General features: G+C 55.6%; 9 protein-coding genes across 9 annotated transcripts; 4 read left to right on the top strand and 5 right to left on the bottom strand.

Annotated features, from left to right (window-relative positions):
• Nucleotides 1-654: 654 nt before the first annotated feature.
• UV8b_02627 (uncharacterized protein) lies at nucleotides 655-2,336 on the bottom strand (the record flags this gene model as incomplete). The annotated part of the gene is made up of 2 exons (XM_043140125.1): nucleotides 655-1,982; nucleotides 2,183-2,336. 2 exons carry the CDS (start codon nucleotides 2,334-2,336, stop codon nucleotides 655-657), a joined length of 1,482 nt encoding a protein of 493 aa, XP_042996059.1.
• A 1,041-nt stretch (nucleotides 2,337-3,377) lies between these two features.
• UV8b_02626 (uncharacterized protein) lies at nucleotides 3,378-4,554 on the top strand (the record flags this gene model as incomplete). The annotated part of the gene is made up of 2 exons (XM_043140124.1): nucleotides 3,378-3,757; nucleotides 3,879-4,554. The coding sequence occupies 2 exons, from the start codon at nucleotides 3,378-3,380 to the stop codon at nucleotides 4,552-4,554; spliced, it is 1,056 nt and encodes a 351-aa protein (XP_042996058.1).
• Nucleotides 4,555-4,967: 413 nt separating this feature from the next.
• On the bottom strand, nucleotides 4,968-5,823 carry UV8b_02625 (uncharacterized protein; the record flags this gene model as incomplete). Its single annotated transcript, XM_043140123.1, has 3 exons — nucleotides 4,968-5,471; nucleotides 5,554-5,667; nucleotides 5,755-5,823. 3 exons carry the CDS (start codon nucleotides 5,821-5,823, stop codon nucleotides 4,968-4,970), a joined length of 687 nt encoding a protein of 228 aa, XP_042996057.1.
• A 549-nt stretch (nucleotides 5,824-6,372) lies between these two features.
• Nucleotides 6,373-7,416, top strand: UV8b_02624 (uncharacterized protein; the record flags this gene model as incomplete). The annotated part of the gene is made up of 4 exons (XM_043140122.1): nucleotides 6,373-6,375; nucleotides 6,821-6,960; nucleotides 7,108-7,333; nucleotides 7,411-7,416. The coding sequence occupies 4 exons, from the start codon at nucleotides 6,373-6,375 to the stop codon at nucleotides 7,414-7,416; spliced, it is 375 nt and encodes a 124-aa protein (XP_042996056.1).
• Nucleotides 7,417-8,373: 957 nt separating this feature from the next.
• Nucleotides 8,374-10,798, bottom strand: UV8b_02623 (uncharacterized protein; the record flags this gene model as incomplete). The annotated part of the gene is made up of 3 exons (XM_043140121.1): nucleotides 8,374-8,768; nucleotides 8,841-8,987; nucleotides 9,112-10,798. 3 exons carry the CDS (start codon nucleotides 10,796-10,798, stop codon nucleotides 8,374-8,376), a joined length of 2,229 nt encoding a protein of 742 aa, XP_042996055.1.
• Nucleotides 10,799-11,867: 1,069 nt separating this feature from the next.
• Nucleotides 11,868-12,315, top strand: UV8b_02622 (uncharacterized protein; the record flags this gene model as incomplete). Its single annotated transcript, XM_043140120.1, has 2 exons — nucleotides 11,868-12,071; nucleotides 12,157-12,315. The coding sequence occupies 2 exons, from the start codon at nucleotides 11,868-11,870 to the stop codon at nucleotides 12,313-12,315; spliced, it is 363 nt and encodes a 120-aa protein (XP_042996054.1).
• A 573-nt stretch (nucleotides 12,316-12,888) lies between these two features.
• On the bottom strand, nucleotides 12,889-16,678 carry UV8b_02621 (uncharacterized protein; the record flags this gene model as incomplete). The annotated part of the gene is made up of 3 exons (XM_043140119.1): nucleotides 12,889-15,632; nucleotides 15,698-16,454; nucleotides 16,523-16,678. 3 exons carry the CDS (start codon nucleotides 16,676-16,678, stop codon nucleotides 12,889-12,891), a joined length of 3,657 nt encoding a protein of 1,218 aa, XP_042996053.1.
• Nucleotides 16,679-17,278: 600 nt separating this feature from the next.
• On the top strand, nucleotides 17,279-18,196 carry UV8b_02620 (uncharacterized protein; the record flags this gene model as incomplete). The annotated part of the gene is made up of 3 exons (XM_043140118.1): nucleotides 17,279-17,350; nucleotides 17,414-17,480; nucleotides 17,547-18,196. 3 exons carry the CDS (start codon nucleotides 17,279-17,281, stop codon nucleotides 18,194-18,196), a joined length of 789 nt encoding a protein of 262 aa, XP_042996052.1.
• Nucleotides 18,197-18,905: 709 nt separating this feature from the next.
• UV8b_02619 (uncharacterized protein) lies at nucleotides 18,906-20,024 on the bottom strand (the record flags this gene model as incomplete). Its single annotated transcript, XM_043140117.1, has 2 exons — nucleotides 18,906-19,782; nucleotides 19,879-20,024. 2 exons carry the CDS (start codon nucleotides 20,022-20,024, stop codon nucleotides 18,906-18,908), a joined length of 1,023 nt encoding a protein of 340 aa, XP_042996051.1.
• Nucleotides 20,025-21,492: the final 1,468 nt, after the last annotated feature.

Genomic DNA, 21,492 nt, shown 5'->3' with positions numbered 1-21,492 from the left:
CATGCACTGTGTACACGTGGGCGAGGAGCCGTCAATGACAGGGCTGCACTGCACCGGTTGGTTGCCTGTTGGATAATGGAATCAGAGGACGCACTGTGGCCCCCCTCCCCCCCCCCCCCTTTTGGGTGAACCCCAGCTTCAACCACCTTCTCCTGCTGCTAAAATACGTTTTTGCGACGTTTGAAAACACGTCGGCTCCATAGGGCGCTGCAGGCGAATCGCCACGTGTGCAAAGACGGCGTCCTCCTTGGCGAGCGGCTGATTGCTTCCCCGAGCTGTTGATTTTGTGCCGAGTTGCTCGGTTCTCCCTCCGCTCGGAGTAACCTGGTTGCGACGATATGGGGCCCGAAGCTGGGCGGGCCGCGACGACAGACTGGGATTGATCAACGTCATTGGGGCCATGAAGCCGGAGGTTCATCTTGAATGAAGAGGAGCTTCGGCATTGTCGGTGCCGCTCACAGTTGGTTGCAAAAGAAACGACCGTGGTTGGTGGTGCGTACGTGCAGCACATGCACGGCATGTCGACCACCATTTTCCTTGTCGAGTCGGGTCGGCCCATCGACTACCCTACGCGTAAACGCGACAGCTACCTCGCTTGCTTATGAGCTGGCATCCAACTTTTTATTTATTTTTTTTTTTTTAAACCGGGGACATCTACCGCAGGTGCATAACCATGATATCTGGCTCCTCGACAACCCGCCTCACCACCTCGGCGGCCCTCGCCATGGTCGCTCCGTCAACCACCCTGTGATCCGCGCTCCAGCTGAAATTGCACACGTGTTTCTTGACCACGGCGTCGTTCTCGTCAAAGGCAGGGACGGTCCTCATCCGGCCGATGCCCAAGATGGACACCTCCTTGTCCACAATCACGGGGCTGAGATACGTGCCGCCAATGTTTCCAATGTTGGAGACGGTGATGGTGCCGCCGCTCATGTCCCCGGGCGAGAGCTTGCCCTCGTGCGCCAGCTCCTGGAGCCTCACGAGCTCCGCGGCGACGGAGAGGATGTTGCGGGAGCCGACGTCCTTGATGACGGGGACGAGCAGCCCCTGCGGCGTGTCCATGGCCACGCCGATGTTGTGCTGGGATCTCATGATGAGGCTGGGCTTGTTGCTGGACGCGTCGGCGTCCACGCGGGCGTTGAGGACGGGGAACTGGTAGAGAGCCATGGAGACGGCCTTGATGATGAAGGGCAGGTACGAGAGCTTCCGGGGCTGCTGGTCTTGCTGCACCATGACGGACTGCGAGAGGAGGACTTTGTTGAGCCGGGCGCGGAGGGCGACGAGGTGGGAAAAGTCAATCTCGTCGGCGTAGAGAAAGTGCGGGATGGTGAGGGACCGCGTCATGCTCTTGAACATCATCTGCTGGGTTTGCGAGAGCGACACCCGTGTTTCTGTTTGCGGGCCTGGTGATGGTGGTGGTGGTGGTGGTGGTGGTGGTGTTCCGGTGGGCAACCTGTCGCCGTCGACCTGGTCTCTGCTCTTGACGAACCTGAAAATGTCCTCCTTGAGAACTCTGCCGTCCCTTCCGGTGCCGTCAATGTCAGCAATGTCGATCCTGAGCTCCCTGGAGAGATGGCGAATGGCTGGCGTGGCCAGTGTTGCCATCTTTCCTTTGGGCTTGGACGTAGCGGCATTGGATGCGCTGTCGACTTGTGCGCTAGGGCTACCACTGCTCGGACTTGGTTGGCACTCTGCCGGCGATGGCGACGGCGACGACGACGACGATGGCGTTGGTGGTGACGATGGCGGCGGCGGCGCAGGAGCTCCTGGCTCGGCTTCTCCTTCAATGTCAATGTCGACAAAGGGCTTGCCGACCTTGGCCATGTCGCCCGCTTCGTAGTGTAGCTTCTTGACAGTACCGGAGAAGCGACTTGTGATCTCGACTGACGCCTTGTCGCTCTGTACCTCGCATAGCGGCGAGAACTCCTCGACGCGCGCGCCAGGCTGGACGAACCATTGTATAACTTCACACTCGACGATGCCTAGCGATGGATAGGGTCAGCACCATGTCCTCCATCGTCGTGCTCTCCTCCTCCTCCGCTTCTTCTTCTTCTTCTTCTTCTTCTTCTTCTTCTTCTTCTTCTTCTTCTTCTTCTTCTTCTTCTTCTTCTTCTTCCCCCCCAGCATAGTTATACCGAAACACCCGGCCCGTGGAAATTGCAAGAGCGAGGCTGGCACCCACCTTCGCCGATATCTGCCAGCAATACGGGTTTCACGGCATACAGCCTCCTTGATTCTGTGAACCACCGCGGCGTCGAGGGCGTGCTTCTGCCCACGACCAGCTTGGAGGTCTGCAATTGCCTCCGCAGGACTCGGGACCCTCGTTGGAGAAACATCTTTTGTGCCTGGATAAGTTTTGGAAGCTTTGCTTTGCTTTGCTTTGCTTTGCTTTGCTTTGCTTTGCTTTGCTTTGCTTTGCTTTGCTTTGCTTTGCTTTGCTTTGCTTTGCTTTGCTTTGCTTTGCTTTGCTTTGCTTTGCTTTGCTTTGCTTTGCTTTGCTTTGACCTCGGCTCTTGAAAAACGGGTGGGGAAATCCGCCAGTCGAGAATCAGGCTCGAGATTCTAAATCGCCTTGATTCTGACACAGGAAAGCTTTCTTAAATTTTTTTTGGGGGGGAGAGAGGGGGGGGCACAGAGATTGACGAGAGGGAAAGGTCAATGGAGAGAAGAGATCTGTGAGGAACGTGGTGAGCCGAGTTGCTGGCAACTTACTACGAGGCCGGGCCGTTGGAACTCATGGCTTCAGTCGGCATTGCGAGGTGGATGAGCAAGCGGCCGCGAATAGCCGTGTCGCGGGGGGCCATGGGTACTTATGACGACAAACCAACCAGCGACCTTCGACCTTCTGGCTGGCGGTACGGGGGTGCTACATACAATGTAGACCATGTACTTTTCACCTGACGTTTTGGCCCTGGAGCTGCTGGCGATGACGAGGGCGGCAAAGGGGCCTGGGATATATGCACCCTAGGGAACCGCCTTTTTCTGCTTTCGAAGCTGTTTTACCGTTACAACTTTCACTACAAAGCCGTCAATATGGCATTTCGTTTTCTTATCCCCAAACCAATGCTGGGGGAGAATGGTCTTGTGGCAGTGCAGCAGGGAAGCTTGCGGCCATAAATCCAACCCGATTGTGGCGCCTGTGGCTGGAACCCCGGCGCTTCTCCCCCCATTAGCCAGCGAACCTCTTCCATCCCAACGTTCAGCTCAGTTCAGCAAGACATTCTCACGAAAACAGAAAACAACGCCACGGAGCACCGCGCAACACCGCAAAACATCCAACGCCCCCCCCAGCCCGCACGGTCACGTCCTCTGGAGCCCGAACCAAGCTCGCAATACGCGCCCGCGCCGGCCCACATGCAGGCACAGAGCTCGCTCTCATGTCTGGTCCGCGCAGGCTAGCCGTGACTGTCGCCGGCCTCACTTCACGGCAGCCATCGTCGACGCTGCTCACGACATGCCTCTACTGTCGATGGCCTCGCAGCTTCGCGTCCTCCGCCGCGCGCGGCCGCAGCGAGCCACCCGCCTCTGGCACGTCCATGGACCCCCAAAGCCACATCTCCGGAGCACCAATCGACGCTCCCCGAAGCTACGGCAAGCGCGTGGAAGAAGGGTTCGTGCCCAAGCCGCTGCCTCGCCCGATCGGCATGCCCTTGCCCCCGAGAGCAGGCGAGAATACCGGCGCTGACACCCGCTCGCTGCGCCAGCGCAAGCACGACTTTGGGGACTACGAAAAGCACGTTGCCAGAAGAAAGGAATTGTAAGGAAAACCCATTCTTTCCGCCCAAACCTCGCTCTTTTTTTTTTTGGTGTCCCCCCCCCCCCCTCCCTCCCTCTGGGGCATCCTCGATACTAATGCGAAAAATTGGCCGTTTGTGCAGGACGGCCAAGCTGTCGAGACCGTATTTTCGCGACTGGGGCAATCTGCAGTTCCACGAGGGCAAGTCTTTCATCGCGCCGCCGAGGCTCTTCAAAGCCGAGCTGTCACTCTTCTTCCCGAACCTGCGCGGCGACACTCTTGTCAAGACGGACAAGGAGCCCCGGGACACCACGCCCCTCCTGACCGGTAAAGCCTCCGTCGTTTCCATCTTCAGCAGCCAATGGGCCGAGAAGCAAGTCGCCACGTTCGTGTCCGCCGAGTCGAATCCTGCTTTGACCGCGGTCCTTGCCGAAAACGGAGACGCTGCGCAAATGGTCAGCATCAACTACGAAGATAACAAAGGCAAAGCTTTACTGGTCAAGCTGTTTCGCGCATCGTTGCGGAAGAGGTTTGATGAAAAGGACTGGGAAAAGTACTTTATCGTCCAAAGGGGCATCACTGATGATATACGAGAGTCGATCGGTCTGCTAAACAGCAAAGTCGGTTACATCTACCTCGTCGACCACCACTGCCGGATCCGCTGGGCGGGCAGTGGGCCTAGTCAACCCGAGGAAAACGCCAGTCTTGCCAAAGGTCTGGCTCGACTTGTCAAGGAAATCGATACGGATGCTGCTCGGCCAGCCTCGGCGCGAGAGCAGTTGCCTGGAAAGCGCACTGTCGACATACCAAGCCTCTAAACGACGACTGCACATGGCCATGCGCATCACAGTGCTTCTGGCGAAATGTCGAGGGATCCATGTATTGTATTTGTATACAAAAATTTAAATAATGAAAATAAAAATAAAATAAAATAAAATCTCTGGGACAGCGTCTAGGGGGAAGGAGGTCTTTGCCGAACAAAAACCTGCAGAATCCTAGCTGCCCTCCCCCCTCCTGCCTTGTTTTTTTTTAAGGCTAGCTATATGACTACATTAGGTAGTTGAAGAGATAGACAAAGCAACGCAGCCCGGTGGGTGAAAACCCCCCTCAGAACCAACCAAACGCCGACCCAGCATGCGAATGAACGTCAAATGTGCGAATGCCCGGTGCTGTACCTTTGAAGAATCCAAAGCAAATGATAAAAACCCCGAGTTGAACATTTTTGTCGCGCTCATGAAAACCAAAAAAACATGAGAAAGCAAAAGGCGATAAAACATGCCATAATGACGCCATCTCTCCTCTTCCTCGCAGATATCCTGTTGATCAGGTTGTTGACGCCCGGCACTTTGCTCGCCGCCACGTGGATTCTCCTGTTGATGCTGGCCAACGTCTCGCGCTGCAGGAGGAAGCTGTCGTTGACGGCGTAGGCTTGGCTCAGCACGCTGTCGGCCATGTTGTGGCTGTTGTCGATCCGGCCACGCTCGTTGAGCATGTAGTCGGCCTCTGCGGCCTCGGGGTTGCTGGCGTGGTACTCGTCAATGTCGGAGCGCACGTTGGCGAGGAGGTTGGCGCGGTCGCGGGCCTGTTGCAGCGTGCCGCGCAGGCGGTGGAGGTCTCGTCTGTGGGCGGACAGCTTCTCGCGCAGGAGCGACAGGTTGTTCTGCTTGAGCGCAGACGAAGTCAGGGTGGTTTCGGAGTCGAGGAGTCGCGCCAGCTGCGAGATGGTTGAGTCGCGCTACAACGGGGAGGGCCTGTCAACGAGAAGTTCTGCGACCGTCCAGGGGTTGTTGTCGTTGTTGTTGTTGTTCGGCCCTCACCTTTTCTAATAGCTCTTCGATCTTCTGTTCCGTCGTGCGCTCCTCCTCGGTGGGTTTGGGCGGTATGTTTGCAGCAGCCGAGAATTGCGAGTACGTGTGAAACAGGCTCTCCGTCTTGCTCGCGTCAGCATCACCGCGCGCCAGGGGGGGGGGAAGGGGGAAAAGGGACCTGCCCCTGCTTCGATCAAAAAGGGAGCTTACCTGAGTTTCCAACGTCCTGGCCTGTTGTCGGAGTTGGGCCCAGCCCGCACTTGGTGACGATGCGGCCATGATGAACCCGATACCTCTGTTGTTGGCTACGTTGCTTGTCGAATGCAGCAATGCAGCAACCGAGGATGCAACTCGTCCACATTGCACGAGACAACCTCCCCCCATAGCACGCAGCCCAGCCTTGCACTTGGCATACCACACATACCTTACGTAAATACCTTATTTGCTCCCGCCAACACGCCACTCACCGCTAAGCCGAAAGCGGCTGGGCACAATGGGCACTTGCCGGCTGGGGGGAGGCGGGGGGGAGGGGGTGGGGGGCACGAGACTCATCACGTGACAGTCGCTCCTCCGTGCCCATTTGGCCAGGACGTGCGGCCAATGAAATGCTCCACAAACCGTCCCCCTGCCTTCTAGCGCGCACAACCGCACAACCCAGAAAACCCTAGGGCAATTTTCCACCGTTCTCGGCAAAACCAATTTCTCTGAGCCCATAACGATCCATCCATCCATCGCGACAAGGAAGGTCACGGTCGAGGGCTACTTTTGCAACTTTTGCACCTCCGTCGACACAACTTCGCACATACACCTCCTTCGAAGGCTTTCAAGATGGTGAGTTTCCTGTCACTCGGCCAAGGCAAAATCCTGTCCCAAGACGACATGACATGTTGGTTCCTTGTGCTTCCTTTTGTCTCCAGAGGACTGGATCAGAGAGGGCAGTGGATGCAATGCTTTCTCATCCGGGGCGTCGAATACAAAAGAACAAAAGAACAAAAGAACAAAGAGAGGAGAGATAATTAGAGTGAAGGATCCGACCCTGTCACGCGAACCTTGCAGCACGACAAATGAAGACGCTCGAAAGAACGGCCCGCAGATCTCGTGTCCATTGCCCTATTCTATCCAAGCCATTTTCTCAGTTTTGGCTCAGATACTGTCCCTCTGGAAGGCTGCAGGATCACCATGGCCATGTCGTTTTTTTTTCCCCTTTGCCCTCCTACGGGAGCGGGATAGACAGCCAGTTTCGTGCTGGCAATCACAAATGCTGACGTGCGTCTAGTCATCGGGCAAGGTTAAGACCGTCCAGCTCTGGGACAAGAGCAAGGATGACTTGATGAAGCAGCTCGGCGAGCTCAAGACTGAGCTGGGCCAGCTGCGCATCCAAAAGATCGTCTCCTCCGGCAGCAAACTGAACAAGATGTGAGTACTGCCCGCCCAGATTTCGCATCTCTCCGACCCAGACGATTCCCCCTCCCCCCCGCAACCGATTCCCCTCGAAAGAACGAGCAGAAACATGCGCCCTTCCATGACGGGTAAATCCCCAAGCATGTCGCTAACCATGCCCAGCCACGATCTGCGCAAGTCCATCGCCCGCGTCTTGACCGTCATCAACGCCAAGCAACGCGCCCAGCTGCGCCTCTTCTACAAGAACAAAAAGTACGCTCCTCTCGACCTCCGTGCCAAGCAGACCCGCGCCATCCGCCGACGACTCTCACCCGAGGACAAGGCCCGTGTTCTGGAAAAGGCCAAGAAGCGCAGCACTCACTTCCCTCAGCGCAAGTTTGCCATCAAGGTACCACGTCCAGCCCCCTCCTCCACACCATGGCCCGTCCGAACATGAATGCAAGGACGCTAACGGTCAAACCACAGGCCTAAGTGCATTCAATAAATCGTACCAAGGGGTAGAACGAGATGGTAAAATGGATATTTACGGTTGAACTGGGATTTTTTTTTTTTTTCAAATTGGAGGCGTGGCGTGCTTTTTTCTTTTTAAGAGAAAATATATCGGCTTCTGAAATTTGCATCGCATGGCTCACAATCGGGAAAGGGGGAAATACAATTTCTCCGGTCCGTCTCTGTAACTTCTTACCGGTTTGGGGCCTCGTTCTGGGATATGAAGATTACTGAAGGCTGTCCTTTCACGGGCTGTGCTGGGTGCAGCAACCTCGGGAAGAACAGGTGAAAGAAAAAAAGTCCCTTGCATGAAGAAAAAAAAAAAAAGAAAAAAGAAAAAAACGAGGCCATGATTACATTACGTACACCTCTTTGCTCCAGCTGGTCTTGATTGAATATGGCTTGCGTCAATGTACAACGAAACGTCCCTGGCAAGGACACCCTTGCGCGCTCTTTTGCCGAACAGTAATGAGTGAAGCTGAGTGAGGCTGAGGGTATCAAGTGTGCTTGCTTTTCATCGACTGCTATTGGCAGTCTTTGCGCTGCGAGACTGAAAAGGCTGGAAACCAGGTAATAACCCCCGAGAACACCGAACACCGAACACCGAACACCGCGTGTCTATGTAACCCCCGGCAACGCCCTCATATACAATCGTTTTCTTGAAAGACCAAGTAAATACCGGAACCCCAACTGTTCCTCCTGCGTTGCCCCCTCTGGAATATGCCTCACATCCAGCAAGGCAGGGAATAAACCGTCAACGCCAGCGCCGTCCGATCCGACTCGACCGATCCGATCCAATCGTATTTGCTCCGCAGCTGTCACGCCCCGTTTGTGGAGAATCAATACCAGTTTCCGCACACGCTCTCAATCGAGCCGTCAAAGCTCGCAACAGGCAGCCGTACATGGATGGATTCATCAAGTCCTCGTCCAGTCTCGTCGTCATGATCCAATGGCAACGGCATGGATTGACTCTTCAATCATGTCCACACCGCCATCTTGCTCCAAATCCAGCAACGGTTCTTGCTTCAATTTGGCATCTCTTGCTTTGGTCAACTTGACCCTTTTCACCTTGGCAACCTTGTAAGCCTTGATCCTGCTCTTGGCCTCGCTCAGAAGCGCATCAACTTCGGCAGGCCGGTCTTTATGGTTGGTCCCCATGTGACGACGCAGTTGATCCAGTCTGTGAAAATCCTTTCCGCAGAGCTGGCACTCATGCACGCCCTTGACGTTATGTGTCCGTCGGTGTTTGGACAGGTTCGACGACTCGCTGAATCGCTTGCCGCATATCTCGCATTCCAATGGCTTGTCACCGGTATGTGTACGCTCGTGCATTGCTATTTCAGAAACAGTAAGTCGTTGTTTGTTTTGCGCTCCAGAGTGAGAGGGGAGGGCTCAAGTCGACTTACTAAGAGCACTCTGCTGCTTGAAGGCGCAGCCGCATCCGGGAAATTTGCAAACCCATGGGGTTTCGCCTGTGTGAATCCTCATGTGCTGGTCTAGGGCCTGCTTTGCCGAGAGAGCTGCACCGCATATGTTGCACTGCACGGGCTTGTCTAGTGCGTGTTAGGCGTGTTAGGTTACTTGGCCTGGCCTGAGACGATGGATACACATGGATGGCCCCATGAGAAGAGGTGAGGGTTTGAGAGACGGGCGGGAGCCCATGGCAGCTCTACTTACATCCAGTGTGAACTTGCATGTGGCGCTCAACTTTGCTGCGCTGTGTAAAGCAAGTGTCGCGGGTGCAGCTGGCCCAACCGCACCTGAAACCACCGCCCATCTTCTTCAACTGCTTCAAATGGTCATGTTTGCAATGCTTCTGCAACTGCTCATCATTCTCGAATCGCCGACCACAAATGGCGTTGTTATTCCCAGTCACCCAACGGCAGAGGAGCGGGTCCTCTTCCCCCAGCACCTGTGGTTGAGCCACGCTTGTTGGGCTTACCGGCTTGATCGGCGGGAAGGCTTCGTGGTCCGTTAGTGACGGCTCGGAACCTGGAGGGGAAGGAGTAGGCAGGGACGCAGGCGTCGCGGACAGTGAAGGCCCCACGGACAGGTTCGTCAGCGGCGACATTGCTGGGGAGAAATCCTTTGCGCTGCATGCGCTACCGTAGTGGAAAGGACCAAGACCGACGTGATGATGTTGGTGGTGGGGAGCTGAATGGTCCGGGGGATGAAGCAAACCCTGCAACCCAGCCTGGTGAGCGTGCATCGTCAGATTGGGTCCGTGTTGTTGAAAAATGTGATGAGCAAACTCGCTTGGATCTTGTATTTGGAAACCACATTCACTGGCCTGCAACTGGGGGAGGAACGGGTCGGTGTTTGCCAAGTCGTTGGGGTCGTATTTCGGCAAGGTGCACTTGGCGATCAACTGGCTGGGATCGTTGGCGACGCATGATCCGTGGTTGGCAAGTCCATGGGCCGGGTCGTGATATTGCATGATATGACTGGCTAGAGCAAACTCGAAAGCCATGTGAAAGGGCTGATTCGGGAGACTTGGTGAACCATTCACGGTCGAAAGAATCGAGTCCATGGAAAGGCTGCCACACGGCATGCTGAAGGGCAGGTCCATGAAGCTCAGGTTCCCATCTCCGGACGCATTCGTTGCGGGTGGATGAAGCTGCTGCATGTACAGACTCGGCATCAGGTGCGGCGGCGGCGGCGGCGGCGGCGGTTGGTTGTCGCCAAAGGAAGCCAGCGCCACGGCAGCTGCCTTGTCGCCATCCGTGATGACCGAGGCACTGGGGCGTTTCTGAAGATTCATGGAAGGGTCCATGACGCAATTCTCGTCCATGCAAGGCTCAGCTGCCCCTTGACAATGCTCATCAACACAGAGCTGGGGGGTGCCGCAGGCGTCGTCGTCGCAGCAGACTGCAAGACCAGCTTCGCCGCACTGGCTCGGGCAGCCGCCCTCGCATGCGGAGCTGCAAGACATGGAGACGCAGTCATCGTCTTTGCAATAGCTCCAGTCGCCGGCTCCGTGAAAGTCGCAGCCAGCCACGGACATGTCATTGAAGATGTGGTCCCACGAATAATCCTGCGACTGCATCATGTTGGGCGGTGAGCCTTCCGTCCGACTTTTTCTCCTACGGGGTTTCCCAGGCTTGGTCTGCCGCTGGCGGCGAGCAAAAGGTGCCGCAGGATTGGCTGGTGGTTGAAGCTTCTCTTGCAGTTTTTGAGACTGTGTGAAATGCAGGCAAGAAGAGTCTTGGTGGATACAGGGCTCAAAGGGTCCAAGACCCGAGGCGCAGGCATGCTCCGAGGCGAGCAGAGTGTCGAAGTCAATGTGAAGGTCGGGCATTTCATCGTTTGCAATGCGGCTGCTTGTGTCCATCTGGCCGTCCAAGGTCATGTGCGGGCCTTCCATCGTCCTGATCAGGCTGACGTATGACGAGAACGAAGTGTTGCGCAGCTGGAAAGTAGGGCAGCTTGCTGCCGATCGGGATAGTGCTAAATGGTTTTCTGAGGATTCGGTCGATATCCTGTGCCATTCGGACCAGCCAAGAAGTCGAGGACGAGGCTCTGGATGTTGTTGCAGGTGCTGCAGCCGTTGCAGATGTAGCGGAGAAAAACAGCTGGACCACGCCAGAGGCAAGGCTCTCGACTATAGACGAAGACGAGCACGGATGGACAGCGGCATTGAGACTCGGCAAAGCTGCAAAGTGTTTTGTTTCGTGGCCAGCGGTGGTGCATTTGCATTGGCGCCTCTGCGGCTGCGAGAATGCTTGGAGAAGTGCAGAAGTGCAGAAGGCGACATGGAAGGTGAGAACCCGGATGGCTGGAAAACCGGACGGTGGAGGGGCCAGATGTTACAGACAGTACGGGAGTTATCAGGGTCTGTCTTGTCTCTCTTTCCTTGCACGGCGTGCTCAGTACCTAGGTACCTGCCTATTGTCACCTGGAGCTGGGTTAGCGCGGGTCTGCAGCAACGAGCATACAATACCCACCCAATACAACCCTCATCCATCGCACCGCATTTGCACCAGCACCTGCCGAATCATCCACCGGTGCCATGTACTAGAGGCATCTTTAGCCCTCACATGCCGCCGAATCCTGCAAAGCAACGCCGTCCCTTTTTTTTTTTTTTTTTTTTTTTTTTTTTTTTTTTTTTTTTTTTTTTTCCCGTTGCCCACATCCGGCCGGCGACGAAGGAAATAAAAAGTCTCCCGGGTAGCCAGGGCTCCGAGCCATCACCACGCCCGCCGGCCTACCCTACCCCACCAATCGGGGAGACGCGGCCGTTCCCCCCCCCTCCCCCCCCCACCTTTCCCCGGGGACCTGACACCCGTCCCCTCTTGTATAAAGTCAAGTTGGACCAAATCCTCCCCAGCCCGCCAAACCCTGCCACGAAACCTACGCCGAATCCTCCAGTCCCTTTGCCACTCCCGCCCGCGACGCCTGACCTGACGACCACTGGAACCTGCCACCCCTGAGAAATGGGCAACCTCTGCGGCAAACAAGAGCCCGACTCCGCCCCCCCGGGCCGCGTCCTCGGCTCCGCGCCAACCCCCCAGCGAAACGCATCCGTCCCCGTCCCCGTCACCAGCAGAGTCGGCGCCTCCCCGCGCACACTCGGCGGCGCGACCGACACCACAGGCGAGGCGGCCGATGCGCGACGAAAAGCAGCCGAGGCAGCAGAGGCACGCTACACCGTTCCCCCCCCCTCAAAGGCACTTTCACCGCGAAACGAAACACCCCCCTTAAATGCTAACTGCTGCGCCGCAGGCTCGAGCAAGGGCGTCTAGTAAGCCGGGGGGAAAGCTACAAGCGCAACTCACCGCGCAGAAGAGGCAATCACGAGCAGATGCCCTTAAGAAAGCTAGTGCTGAGGAGCAACGAGCCAGGGAGATTGCGCAAACGCACGACTCGCAAACGTACAACTAGAGTAGATGGATGGTTCGCGGCGGCCGGGACGCCAGTAAGGCGACGACTTGGGGGCGTGAATAGGGCAGGGCCCTTTTGAAAAGCTCCGCACATGGTGGGCATAGAGCCGCTTCCGTCACTCCATGGGACGAGGCGAACTGTCGAGTTTTTCTGTGGCGGGCATCATGCGCCTTGTAGCAGCCTATGTTGGAATTTTATGTTTTGTTTTGTTTTGTTTTGTTTTCTTTCTTTTTGGCGTAATCTTCTAGCAAGCGTTACTTGGTATTCTTACTCCTAATTCAACACGTCATGGACCCCCTCTTCACATCTCCACGTCGCGGAATGTATAAAAGTAAAAAGGGGCCTCGATGCAGCCACCTGTAACTTCCCAACTTAAACCCCTAACCCACAACACACCACTGCAACAACTGCTCACCAGCCCATGACGCCTTTCTGGAGAGGGAAAAAAAAAAAAAAAAAAACAAGAGACCGAGGGAACAAGCATGCTACATCATCTCCTGTCCTTCAACCGCCCACCGCCCCCCGCCCCCACAGGTACGGTACATCATGCTCTGCCCATCGGCAAAGTTTTGCCTAGCTGACTGTATATCGACCGCTTGTAGGCGCCCTGCTGTCTGCATCCGCAGCCGCAATCGTGCCCTCTCTCAGCAACCTGGTCATTTCTTGCAGCGCCGCACCCACAGCCACCTCGGTGTCACCCTCAATGAGGATATACAGCTTGGGATCTCCGTTTGCAGGAACTTCTTTGCCCGGCGGGTAGAAACTGCCCTTTGTCGTGATGGACGTTCCGGTAGAGTCGAGAATCTTGGCCACGTTGGTTCGGTTGGTGACGGCCCATCTGGCCTTTTGCGGAAAGTCGTTGATTTCCAAGGTGGCGTGGAACGCCCCGGCGTCGGGCCCTTTGTTGTCAATGGGCTGCCCGGATCGGAGCTGCCCAGCCTTGCCGAGCCGGCTGTTGATGGCGCTGATTGCCGAGCTGACCTTGTCGAGGGCGTCCTTGGTCTTTTCGCCGCCCATTGGAGTGTCGCCGCTGGCCCTTTGGTCGTCGGCCCCAGCGCTCGACTTGGCTGCGTCTCGAGCTTGGACGCTCGAGGCAGCCGCACGAATCGCGTCGAGGGCCTTCTCGGCCTTTTGCCTACCCTCGTCCTTTTCCTCCTTCTCCTCCTCCTCTTCTCCATCAGCCTTGTGCGTCCGACGCTCCCTGAGTCGAGCCACTTCTCGTTCTTGGTCCAGTCGATCGAGACCCTTGCCGCCGAACCCGGACGAATCCTTGGCTTTGCCCGACTTGACCTTTTCACGGTGCGCCTTCCTCATCTCGTTGAGTCGTTCTGGCACCGGCTGCTCGCTTTGCTCCAGCGCCCTGGCAATTCCCGGAGCGCAGTTCTCCTGTTCCGGGGTGACAAACGTGACGGCCACTCCCGTGTTTCCCGCTCTGCCCGTTCGCCCAGCCCGGTGGACATAGTCCTCCAGATGGTTTGGCGCATCGTAGTTGATCACCAGCTTCAGCTGCTTGACATCAAGACCACGAGCGGCGACCGACGTGGCAATCAGCAGCGGCACCACGCCTTTTTTGAAGTCGGAAATGGTCGAGTCGCGATCGACTTGATCCTTGCCTCCGTGGATCGACATGCAAGGGTACCCCTTGATCATGAGCTCCTTGAGAAGATCGTCGGCCTTTTCCTGCCGCTCGACAAAAATCAGGGCCCGAGCATCCTCGTCCTTGTCGTACAATTCACCCAGGAGCTCGAGAACCCGGTGGAACTTGGTGCCCTCTTCGCGAACCTCGACGATTTGTTCAATCTCCTTGGCGACGACGCTGCGGCCCCCCACCGTGATTTCCACAGGGCTCTTGAGGACCTTCTTGGTGAGAGAGTCGATGATTCGTGGCATGGTGGCGGAAAACAGGATGGTTTGCCTATCGGGCCGCATGCTGGCAAAAATCTTCATGACTTGTGGTTCGAAACCCATGTCAAACATTCGATCAGCTTCGTCCAGGACCACGTACGACACTCTCTTTAGATTTGTGACTCGGCCCTGGTTTGCTGCGAGCAGGTCAATCATCCGACCGGGCGTGCAGACAATGATTTCGGCACCGCGCTTCAGCTCCGCAATCTGATCTCGGATCGGCGCGCCACCATAGGCGCAAACAGCACGAAGCCCCATGCTCTTCACAAAAGGCTTGCAGTCTCTATGAATCTGCGTGGCCAGCTCACGGGTCGGCGTCATGATGAGCCCGACCGGGCCGTCGGTATCCTTGATCGGCGGTTGGTCCATGATGTGGCGGAACATGGGAAGCAGGAAAGCAACAGTTTTGCCCGATCCCGTCTTGGCCACGCCCACGACATCCCTGCCCGACATGAGCGTGGGGATGGCTTGCATTTGGATTGGCGTGGGCTTTTCGTAACCCAAACTGTCAATAACATCCAGGGTCTGCCGAGTAAGTCCGCACTGAGCCCATTTCTGGACCGGTTTCGGGACATGCTTCCCGTTGACCTTGATGCCATCGAGCTCCAGACGCAGGTCGACCAGTTCCTCCTCGCTGAGTGCGCTCAACTCGGCCGGTTCTACCCAGAAGTTTTTGCGCACCGGTACCAAGTCAATCTTGCTGTAGTCAACGGCAGGAATATCCTTCTTCTTGCGCTTGTTGGCAATGGCGAAAAAGTCAGTGTCCGCTTTCCTTTCCGAATCAAAATTGTACTCTTCGTCGCTGAAGTATGCCTCTGGTGCTTGATTTTTCTTTGTAGTAGAGACCTTGGCCACCTTTTTTGTTTCCGTCTGTTTCAGGTCCGCCATAAACGCATCGAGAGGATCTGCGTCATCATCACCATCATCATCACCATCGTCATCGCCGCCGCCGCCTTCATCCACATCCATTTGTTGAGCGAGTGGCTGTTCATGTGCGGTCACGTTACTGTCGACAACATCCACGCCGTTTGTCTCTTGATCAACTTGCGCAACTTGCGCAACTTGCGGATCCTCTTCTTGTGCATCTTCCTCCATAGGCTCACCTACTGGCTGGGGTTCAGTCTGATTCTCTGCTTGCAGGCGCTTCTCATGTGCGGCACGCGCTGCAGCGGCAGCCTCTTCTTCGTTCTCGGCGAAGTTACCTCCGTCGGAATCGTCATCCTCATCCTGGTCGGCGTAAGGGGTGTCATCTGTTTCCATGGGGAGGGCTGGCAGCTTTGTCAGCTTTCGCTTCGTGGTGTCCTCTCCGTCCAGATCCAGTTTGCGTTTCGCTGGTAGCTTGTCGGCGTCCACCAGAGACTTCCCAAACCCGAACCCGTTCGTCTTTGCTCTGTTTGCAGGCAAAGCGGATGCTGTAGCGCCGAGTGGTTAATCGCGTGCATTCCCCCATGTATGTTTTATAGCAGCCTTAACTCACCTATGGCCTTCTGCTGGACTTGTGCAGCCAATCTTTCTGGTTGGACGTCAAGTGAACCCAGAACTGGTTTAGAAGTGTCGTGCGTCCTTGATGCAGCCGACTTTTTGGCAATGGTCTTGGGGTCAAACTTGCCGGCATAAGGGACAGCAGGCGATGCGCTGCCGGACTCGTTCAATGTTGCAGGAGAGGCAACAGTTGAAACACCGGCTGAGTCTACCGTGGGTGAGAGCCCGGACGCTCTCATGTCCATTTCAGCTAGCAAACTTCTGGTCAGACTCGGATTTACCTCTTTCTGTTTCTGGCCCTCTATCTCCTTCTTCTTCTTCCACGCCTCCAGTTTTGCAAGTCTTTCGGCCTTCTTGTCAGCATCGGACTGGGGCGCTACCGCCTTGTTCTTCAACTGCTCGGAACCGCCCTTGTTGCTGCTGCTGTCCGCGAGAGAAGTCTTGCGACTTCGACTGTCAGCGCGGCCGCTACGAGGACGGGAGTTGGCAGTTTCTTCTCGGCGTCCACGATTGCCGTCACGAGAATCAGGTCGCCTTCTATGGTCTCTATCGCTGTCGCGACTGCGATTTCGTCTCCGCCCTGGAGAGCGAGGCCTTTCAATATACCGATCACGCGACCTGCGTCTCTCTCTATCGCGGTGATCTCGAATAACTCCGCGGTAATGATCATCATCTCGTCGATCTATGGAGCGTTCTCTGCGGCGGTAGGAGTCGCGGTCACGATCCCGCCCCCCTCGGTCACGGTATCGGTTCTGCTGGGAGACGGTGAGATGAGGATAAAGACACCCTTGGAATCCGCAGGAACAGGGGTAGCTCTCACATCTGGGCTGCGCGACCTGGACCGCCGACGATACTCCCTCCCGCCATCTCGACGGTCCCTATCTCTGTCCCGCCGGTCATCATCTTTCCGGTGTCGACGTGAGCCGTATTGACTGCCTGCAGGACTTGGTGAGCGCGAGTCTCTTGGCCGAGCCATGGCGGCCTCGCAAGCTCAGGAGGAAAATCTAGGTTGGTGAGTAGTACTTTCAGTCTTGATCTTGAGAGAGAAATTTCGAATATGTGCTCCAGGCTATTGTCGCCAAGGCGCAAGCTTGGCAGCTTGCGGAAGCCGAGGTCGAGATGAATGGAAACTTGGCCCTCAATCTGCTTTTCCTTCCTGGAGCGTCAAGCCGCCGGGAGGTTGGGGGGGAATAATGCGATTATTGCTTTTGAAGGGTAGTCGCGAGATTGGGAAAGGGACAATGACACTACATGGGTCGGGGGACTCGTTCCTCGTCTCTCGTGAAACTTGTACGGAGTAGGCCAAGACTCAATAGGCTTGGAGCGAGCGGCTGTGACACCTATTGATTTGCTGAGAAAAGTCAGCCGCAGGTACTCCGTATTTTAGGAAGCCGTAGTTTTGCCGGTGCAAGGTCTGCGGGCTGGTGGGGCAGTGGGGCGGGATCGGCGGTACCGGTACGTTGACGTCTGGCAGATTCGTCAACTTGGCTGGACCATCCCCACCAGTTAAGTTACCAACGAGCATTTGGCCATGGGCGCCATTGCAACACCCATTAATTTTAAGACAAGCTGTAAAATGGCAGGACTCGTGGGATATGCAAGCAGCGACGATGAAGATGTCACTTCGCAGAAGACCGAGTCACCAAAGGTACATGGGGAGCCATTGCTCGCAGCTTGACTTGCCACCAAACCGACTAACTTGGGAAGCAAGGTCACGAGTCTGTCGACGGAGAGAATCACACATCCAATATCGACGAGCAAGTTAGGCCCCGAAGGAGGTATGAACCCCCGTGAGCATAAAGCTCGTCGCACCGTATTGTTCGAAATGCCAAGACCAAGACCAGCCGCGGCAAGTGCCAATCCGTCACGACGACCATCAAACCCGTCATCACCATCAGCACCATCACAACCCATAGTTGGCCCAGTCGCCCTGGGACCATCACTTCCCCCGCCAGATGCCAGCCCCTCGGATCCAGCCCTGAAGCATCTCCCCGAGGACTTCTCCGACTCGGGGAAAGGAGCGTCCGCGCCACCCTCCCCGTTTTCCGCAAACAGAGCTCTCATCCACCACCTCACCTTGCCGTCGATACCGAACCTGGACATCCCGGCTTCACCCCCGGGCTCGCCTCCTCCCGGCGCGAACCAGAAGATGGAGCAGTTTCTTCATCTGAAGCGCAGGGGAACTCACTTCAACTCCAAACTCGAGTCGTCAACGGCTCTTCGGAACCCGTCTCTGATGGATAAACTCTTGTCCTTTGTCGACTTGTCCGGCCCGAGGCAATACGAAACTACGCTACCGCCGGAACTATACGACCCCGGCAGTTTTCCGCGGTGGGCGTACAGGAAAGAATTGCGCCACAGTAGGGAGGAGGTGCTCAAGGAACGAGAAGGCGACAAGGCAGCTGCTAGGGGAATCGAATTTGTGCCCGCTTCGTCCACCACGCCAGTAGGCGGCCTCTCCAAGGGGGAGAAGCGCAAGAGTGGATGGAAGTGAGGTAAATATACGTCATGGTGGTGGTGGTGGTGGTGGTGGTGGTGGTGGCTAGTATAGGGACCATGACACACTTCATTTCACGGGGTAAAAAACATGCGCTGTATTCGAGGTGATTACCGTATCCGAGAAGACGTGCAGGCAGCACGGGCTCGAACAGTCCCGGACCATGGCCTTGAATACTTTGCTTATTCTGTCAGTAGAACCCTATTGTAACAAGCGCGTTAAGGTATCATGAATCACACAATGTGCCGCCGTCGTTTCCTCTCTCCCCCGTGTATCCTCATCGTCTATCCTAACTACCGCCTTTGGTTTTTCCTTCCTTTTGAGTACCGCCGTCACAGCATTCGGCCTGCGAATCAACTCGTTCCAGCCCGTGGCAACCTCTTTGCAACCCAAGTGCATCATTCATGATGCAGCTTTGCATCTAGGCGAAGAAAAAAAAGAAATACAGGATATAGAATACAGAGTACGACGTAAAAAGAGACGGAAAGAGAAGAAAGGGGGAGCGTGGTCAATGAATCCTTGAAGCTCAAACCCCGAACCAAGTGCAAAAACAAAGCCTAGCCACTTTATAGCAAGGCCTCAGCAAGCGTGGTAAATTAGTTGAGCGGCTGCAATAGTTCAAAACATAAAGACGATCATCCAAAGCTTCTTGAAGAGCCCGAGTAAGAAAAAGGAATGAAAAAAAAAAAAGGTGGCTAGAATAGTTTCAAGTGCAGCCCGGGAAGTTGATTCCAGTAGCCTTGAATGTCTCGTCGAGGTTGAGATTGAGGGTCTGGTTCGCACTGCTGAGTGCTGACAAGAGCCAAGGAATGGTCTCAGACCCCTGCTTCACCTGGGTACCTAGCAGCTGAACGGGCAGTTTGTGATTCTCGCAGTAGGGTTTCTTGGTAGCGGCGACAATGACAACGGTCTGATCAAGGATAGCGGAAACGGGAATGACATTCTTGCCGGGGCTGAGGACAAGGTTCTGGATGGTAAGATTGCCGATAAGCTGGTCGTCGGCGTAGTTGTTGAAGGTAGCATTACCAATGTCAAGGGTATAGTACGAGGGGTTCATGATTGTGGCAGTGGCGTTGAAGTTGGGGATGCCGTCAGATGCGACGCCAATCTTGATCTTCATGTCGCTTAGGGAGGTGTCGTTGAGCTTGTTCAAGGCGTTGAAAGTAATCACTTTGTAAAAGTCCACGTCGTACTTTTTGGAAAGACCAGCAGGCTGAACCTTGGTCTTGCCGGAAATGGAAACACGCAGCGTCTCATTTTGGAAGAAGTACTTGTTGAACTCGGCAAAGGCTGCCTCATCGGTAATGGTGACTTCTTGGCTGATGTTGACAGTCTGGAACTTGTCGGCGTTGGTGGCAGGGAAGCTTAGTTGGATGAATGGCCGAGCGTCGGGGATATCGTGAAGGGTGAGGTTGCCGACAAAAGGGTCAATGTCGGCCTTGACAGTGCCGTCGGTTCTGATGGTGGAGTTGATCTGCATCAGGAACTTGTTTGGTTCCGCGTTGAGAATGTTGACACCCTGGATTTCCAGTTCAGCGTCATTGATCTTGGCCTGGGCAATCTTTTTGACGCCAACGAAGATGCTGCGAAGCTGAAGTGTCAGCAAAAAAAAAAAAGAAGAAAAAAATCTCGCACGCAAATCAAGGGACGCGGGCAGCAACAGGAATAGCAAGACTCACACAATGCAGATGACGGCGGCAGATACGACTAGAAAGACGATCAAGTGCAGCCACCAGAAGCGCTTGCAATGGTTCTTCAGAGCCTTTTTCTTGCCAACACGACCGGCACCACTCTCCATTTGGGCAACGTCCTGCTTGTCCGACATGATGCTGGGGCTTGGTGTAGCGCGGAGTTGTTCAGGTAGCTGGAAAGATACGAGGCCGATGAAAGAAAGGGAAAGGGAGGCGTTTCAGACTCCAGGTCGATATCTGCTGAAAGAGGGAAAGAAAAAGAAGGCGAAGACGAAAGAATAGAGAAGATTAGAGAGCAACAAGGGGGGGGGGGGGGGGGGGGGAGGACGCCAGGGGGTGAAATAGAAGCTTCACCGTGGAGAGCGGGCCATGGCCAGTATTTATTCAGAGAGGATTTGCTGGATTGGTTATGGCTAGCTTGATCGTGGCATCTAGTAGATGGGGAGGCTTGCGCCGCCTGACCGAAGAATTCAAACTTCGAAAGGCTCCATGTCAAGCAAAAGACAGAAACAAAAACACAGAAAACACAGAAAACACAGGGAGAGGGTGGGTCGGATGGCTTGAGGACTTGAAGCCACACACCAGCCAGGCCTGGGGAAGGTTTAGGGCCCTTTGGTTGGTGGCGGTGGTGGGATGGCACCAGGGAGCAAAGGACATGGAAGCTGGAGTCGATGCCCCTAGCCAGAGAGTGCGCCTATAGCAAAGCAGGGTTGCCATGGTTGACAGCCAGCTAAGCAAGGCCCTTGGAGGGAAGGAGTGGGGGGCTGGGGGGGGCACTCGGGAGGCAAAAGCGGTCCAAGTTGCTCCACCGGAGCAGGGGTCCTGGGGCAGGGGGCCTGGGGGCCTGGGGGCACAGGAGTCGGGGCCACACGGGCCACTCACAACCACGGCTTTAACTGAAGCACCTCAGAAACAGATGGATGAGAACCGGCAAAGACCAATTCGTCAATTCTGGAAGCATGTGTGAAGAGTATTTTAGACTGCCATCTGAGTCATGGACTAGCGCAGTAGGTCCAGCGAATGATACATGTAGCCAAAGGAAGCTCCAGTTGACGCTCGGTGCAGCAGCAGCAGCAGCAATTCTGCGGTGGGCACGAGGTTGGGTGCCTACCTTACCTTAGGTACCTACCTAGGTAGATACCCAGGTACCCAGGTACTTGGCGGCGCATGATCAAAGTTTGACTTGATGCTACGGAGTAAATATTCGCAGGTACTCGGTACTGCGGCCCCGGTACCTCGTACAGCTGTCGGTGGCCCGCAGTATCCCGGTTTTTAACCCGGCTTCTGCACGGGAGTACGGAGCAGTGAGTCGAGTGACTACCTCCTAGACAAGCGCCTTGTCAGTGCTGAATCCTACTGGATGCATGCGTTTGCCCAACTCGGCGGGCAGCTACTACTACATACAACCACAGCAAGCGGCAGCAGATATTTTGAGATGTCATCCTTTGAGGCCCGTGCTACTTACCTGCACGCCAGTTCCGTCATGCAACATCCAGAACAGGCAGGCAGGCCGGCCATGATCTCGGTTTTCTGCGCGATTGGTGCCACGGCTGGGCTGGGGGGTGGGGCAAGAGCGTCTAGCACGGCGCCATGCTCAACTTG

This window comes from Ustilaginoidea virens, chromosome 2 (genome assembly GCF_000687475.1).
Source record: "Ustilaginoidea virens chromosome 2, complete sequence".
Classification (NCBI taxonomy): Eukaryota; Fungi; Ascomycota; class Sordariomycetes; order Hypocreales; family Clavicipitaceae; genus Ustilaginoidea; species Ustilaginoidea virens.
This window is presented reverse-complemented; position numbering and strand designations above follow the sequence as displayed.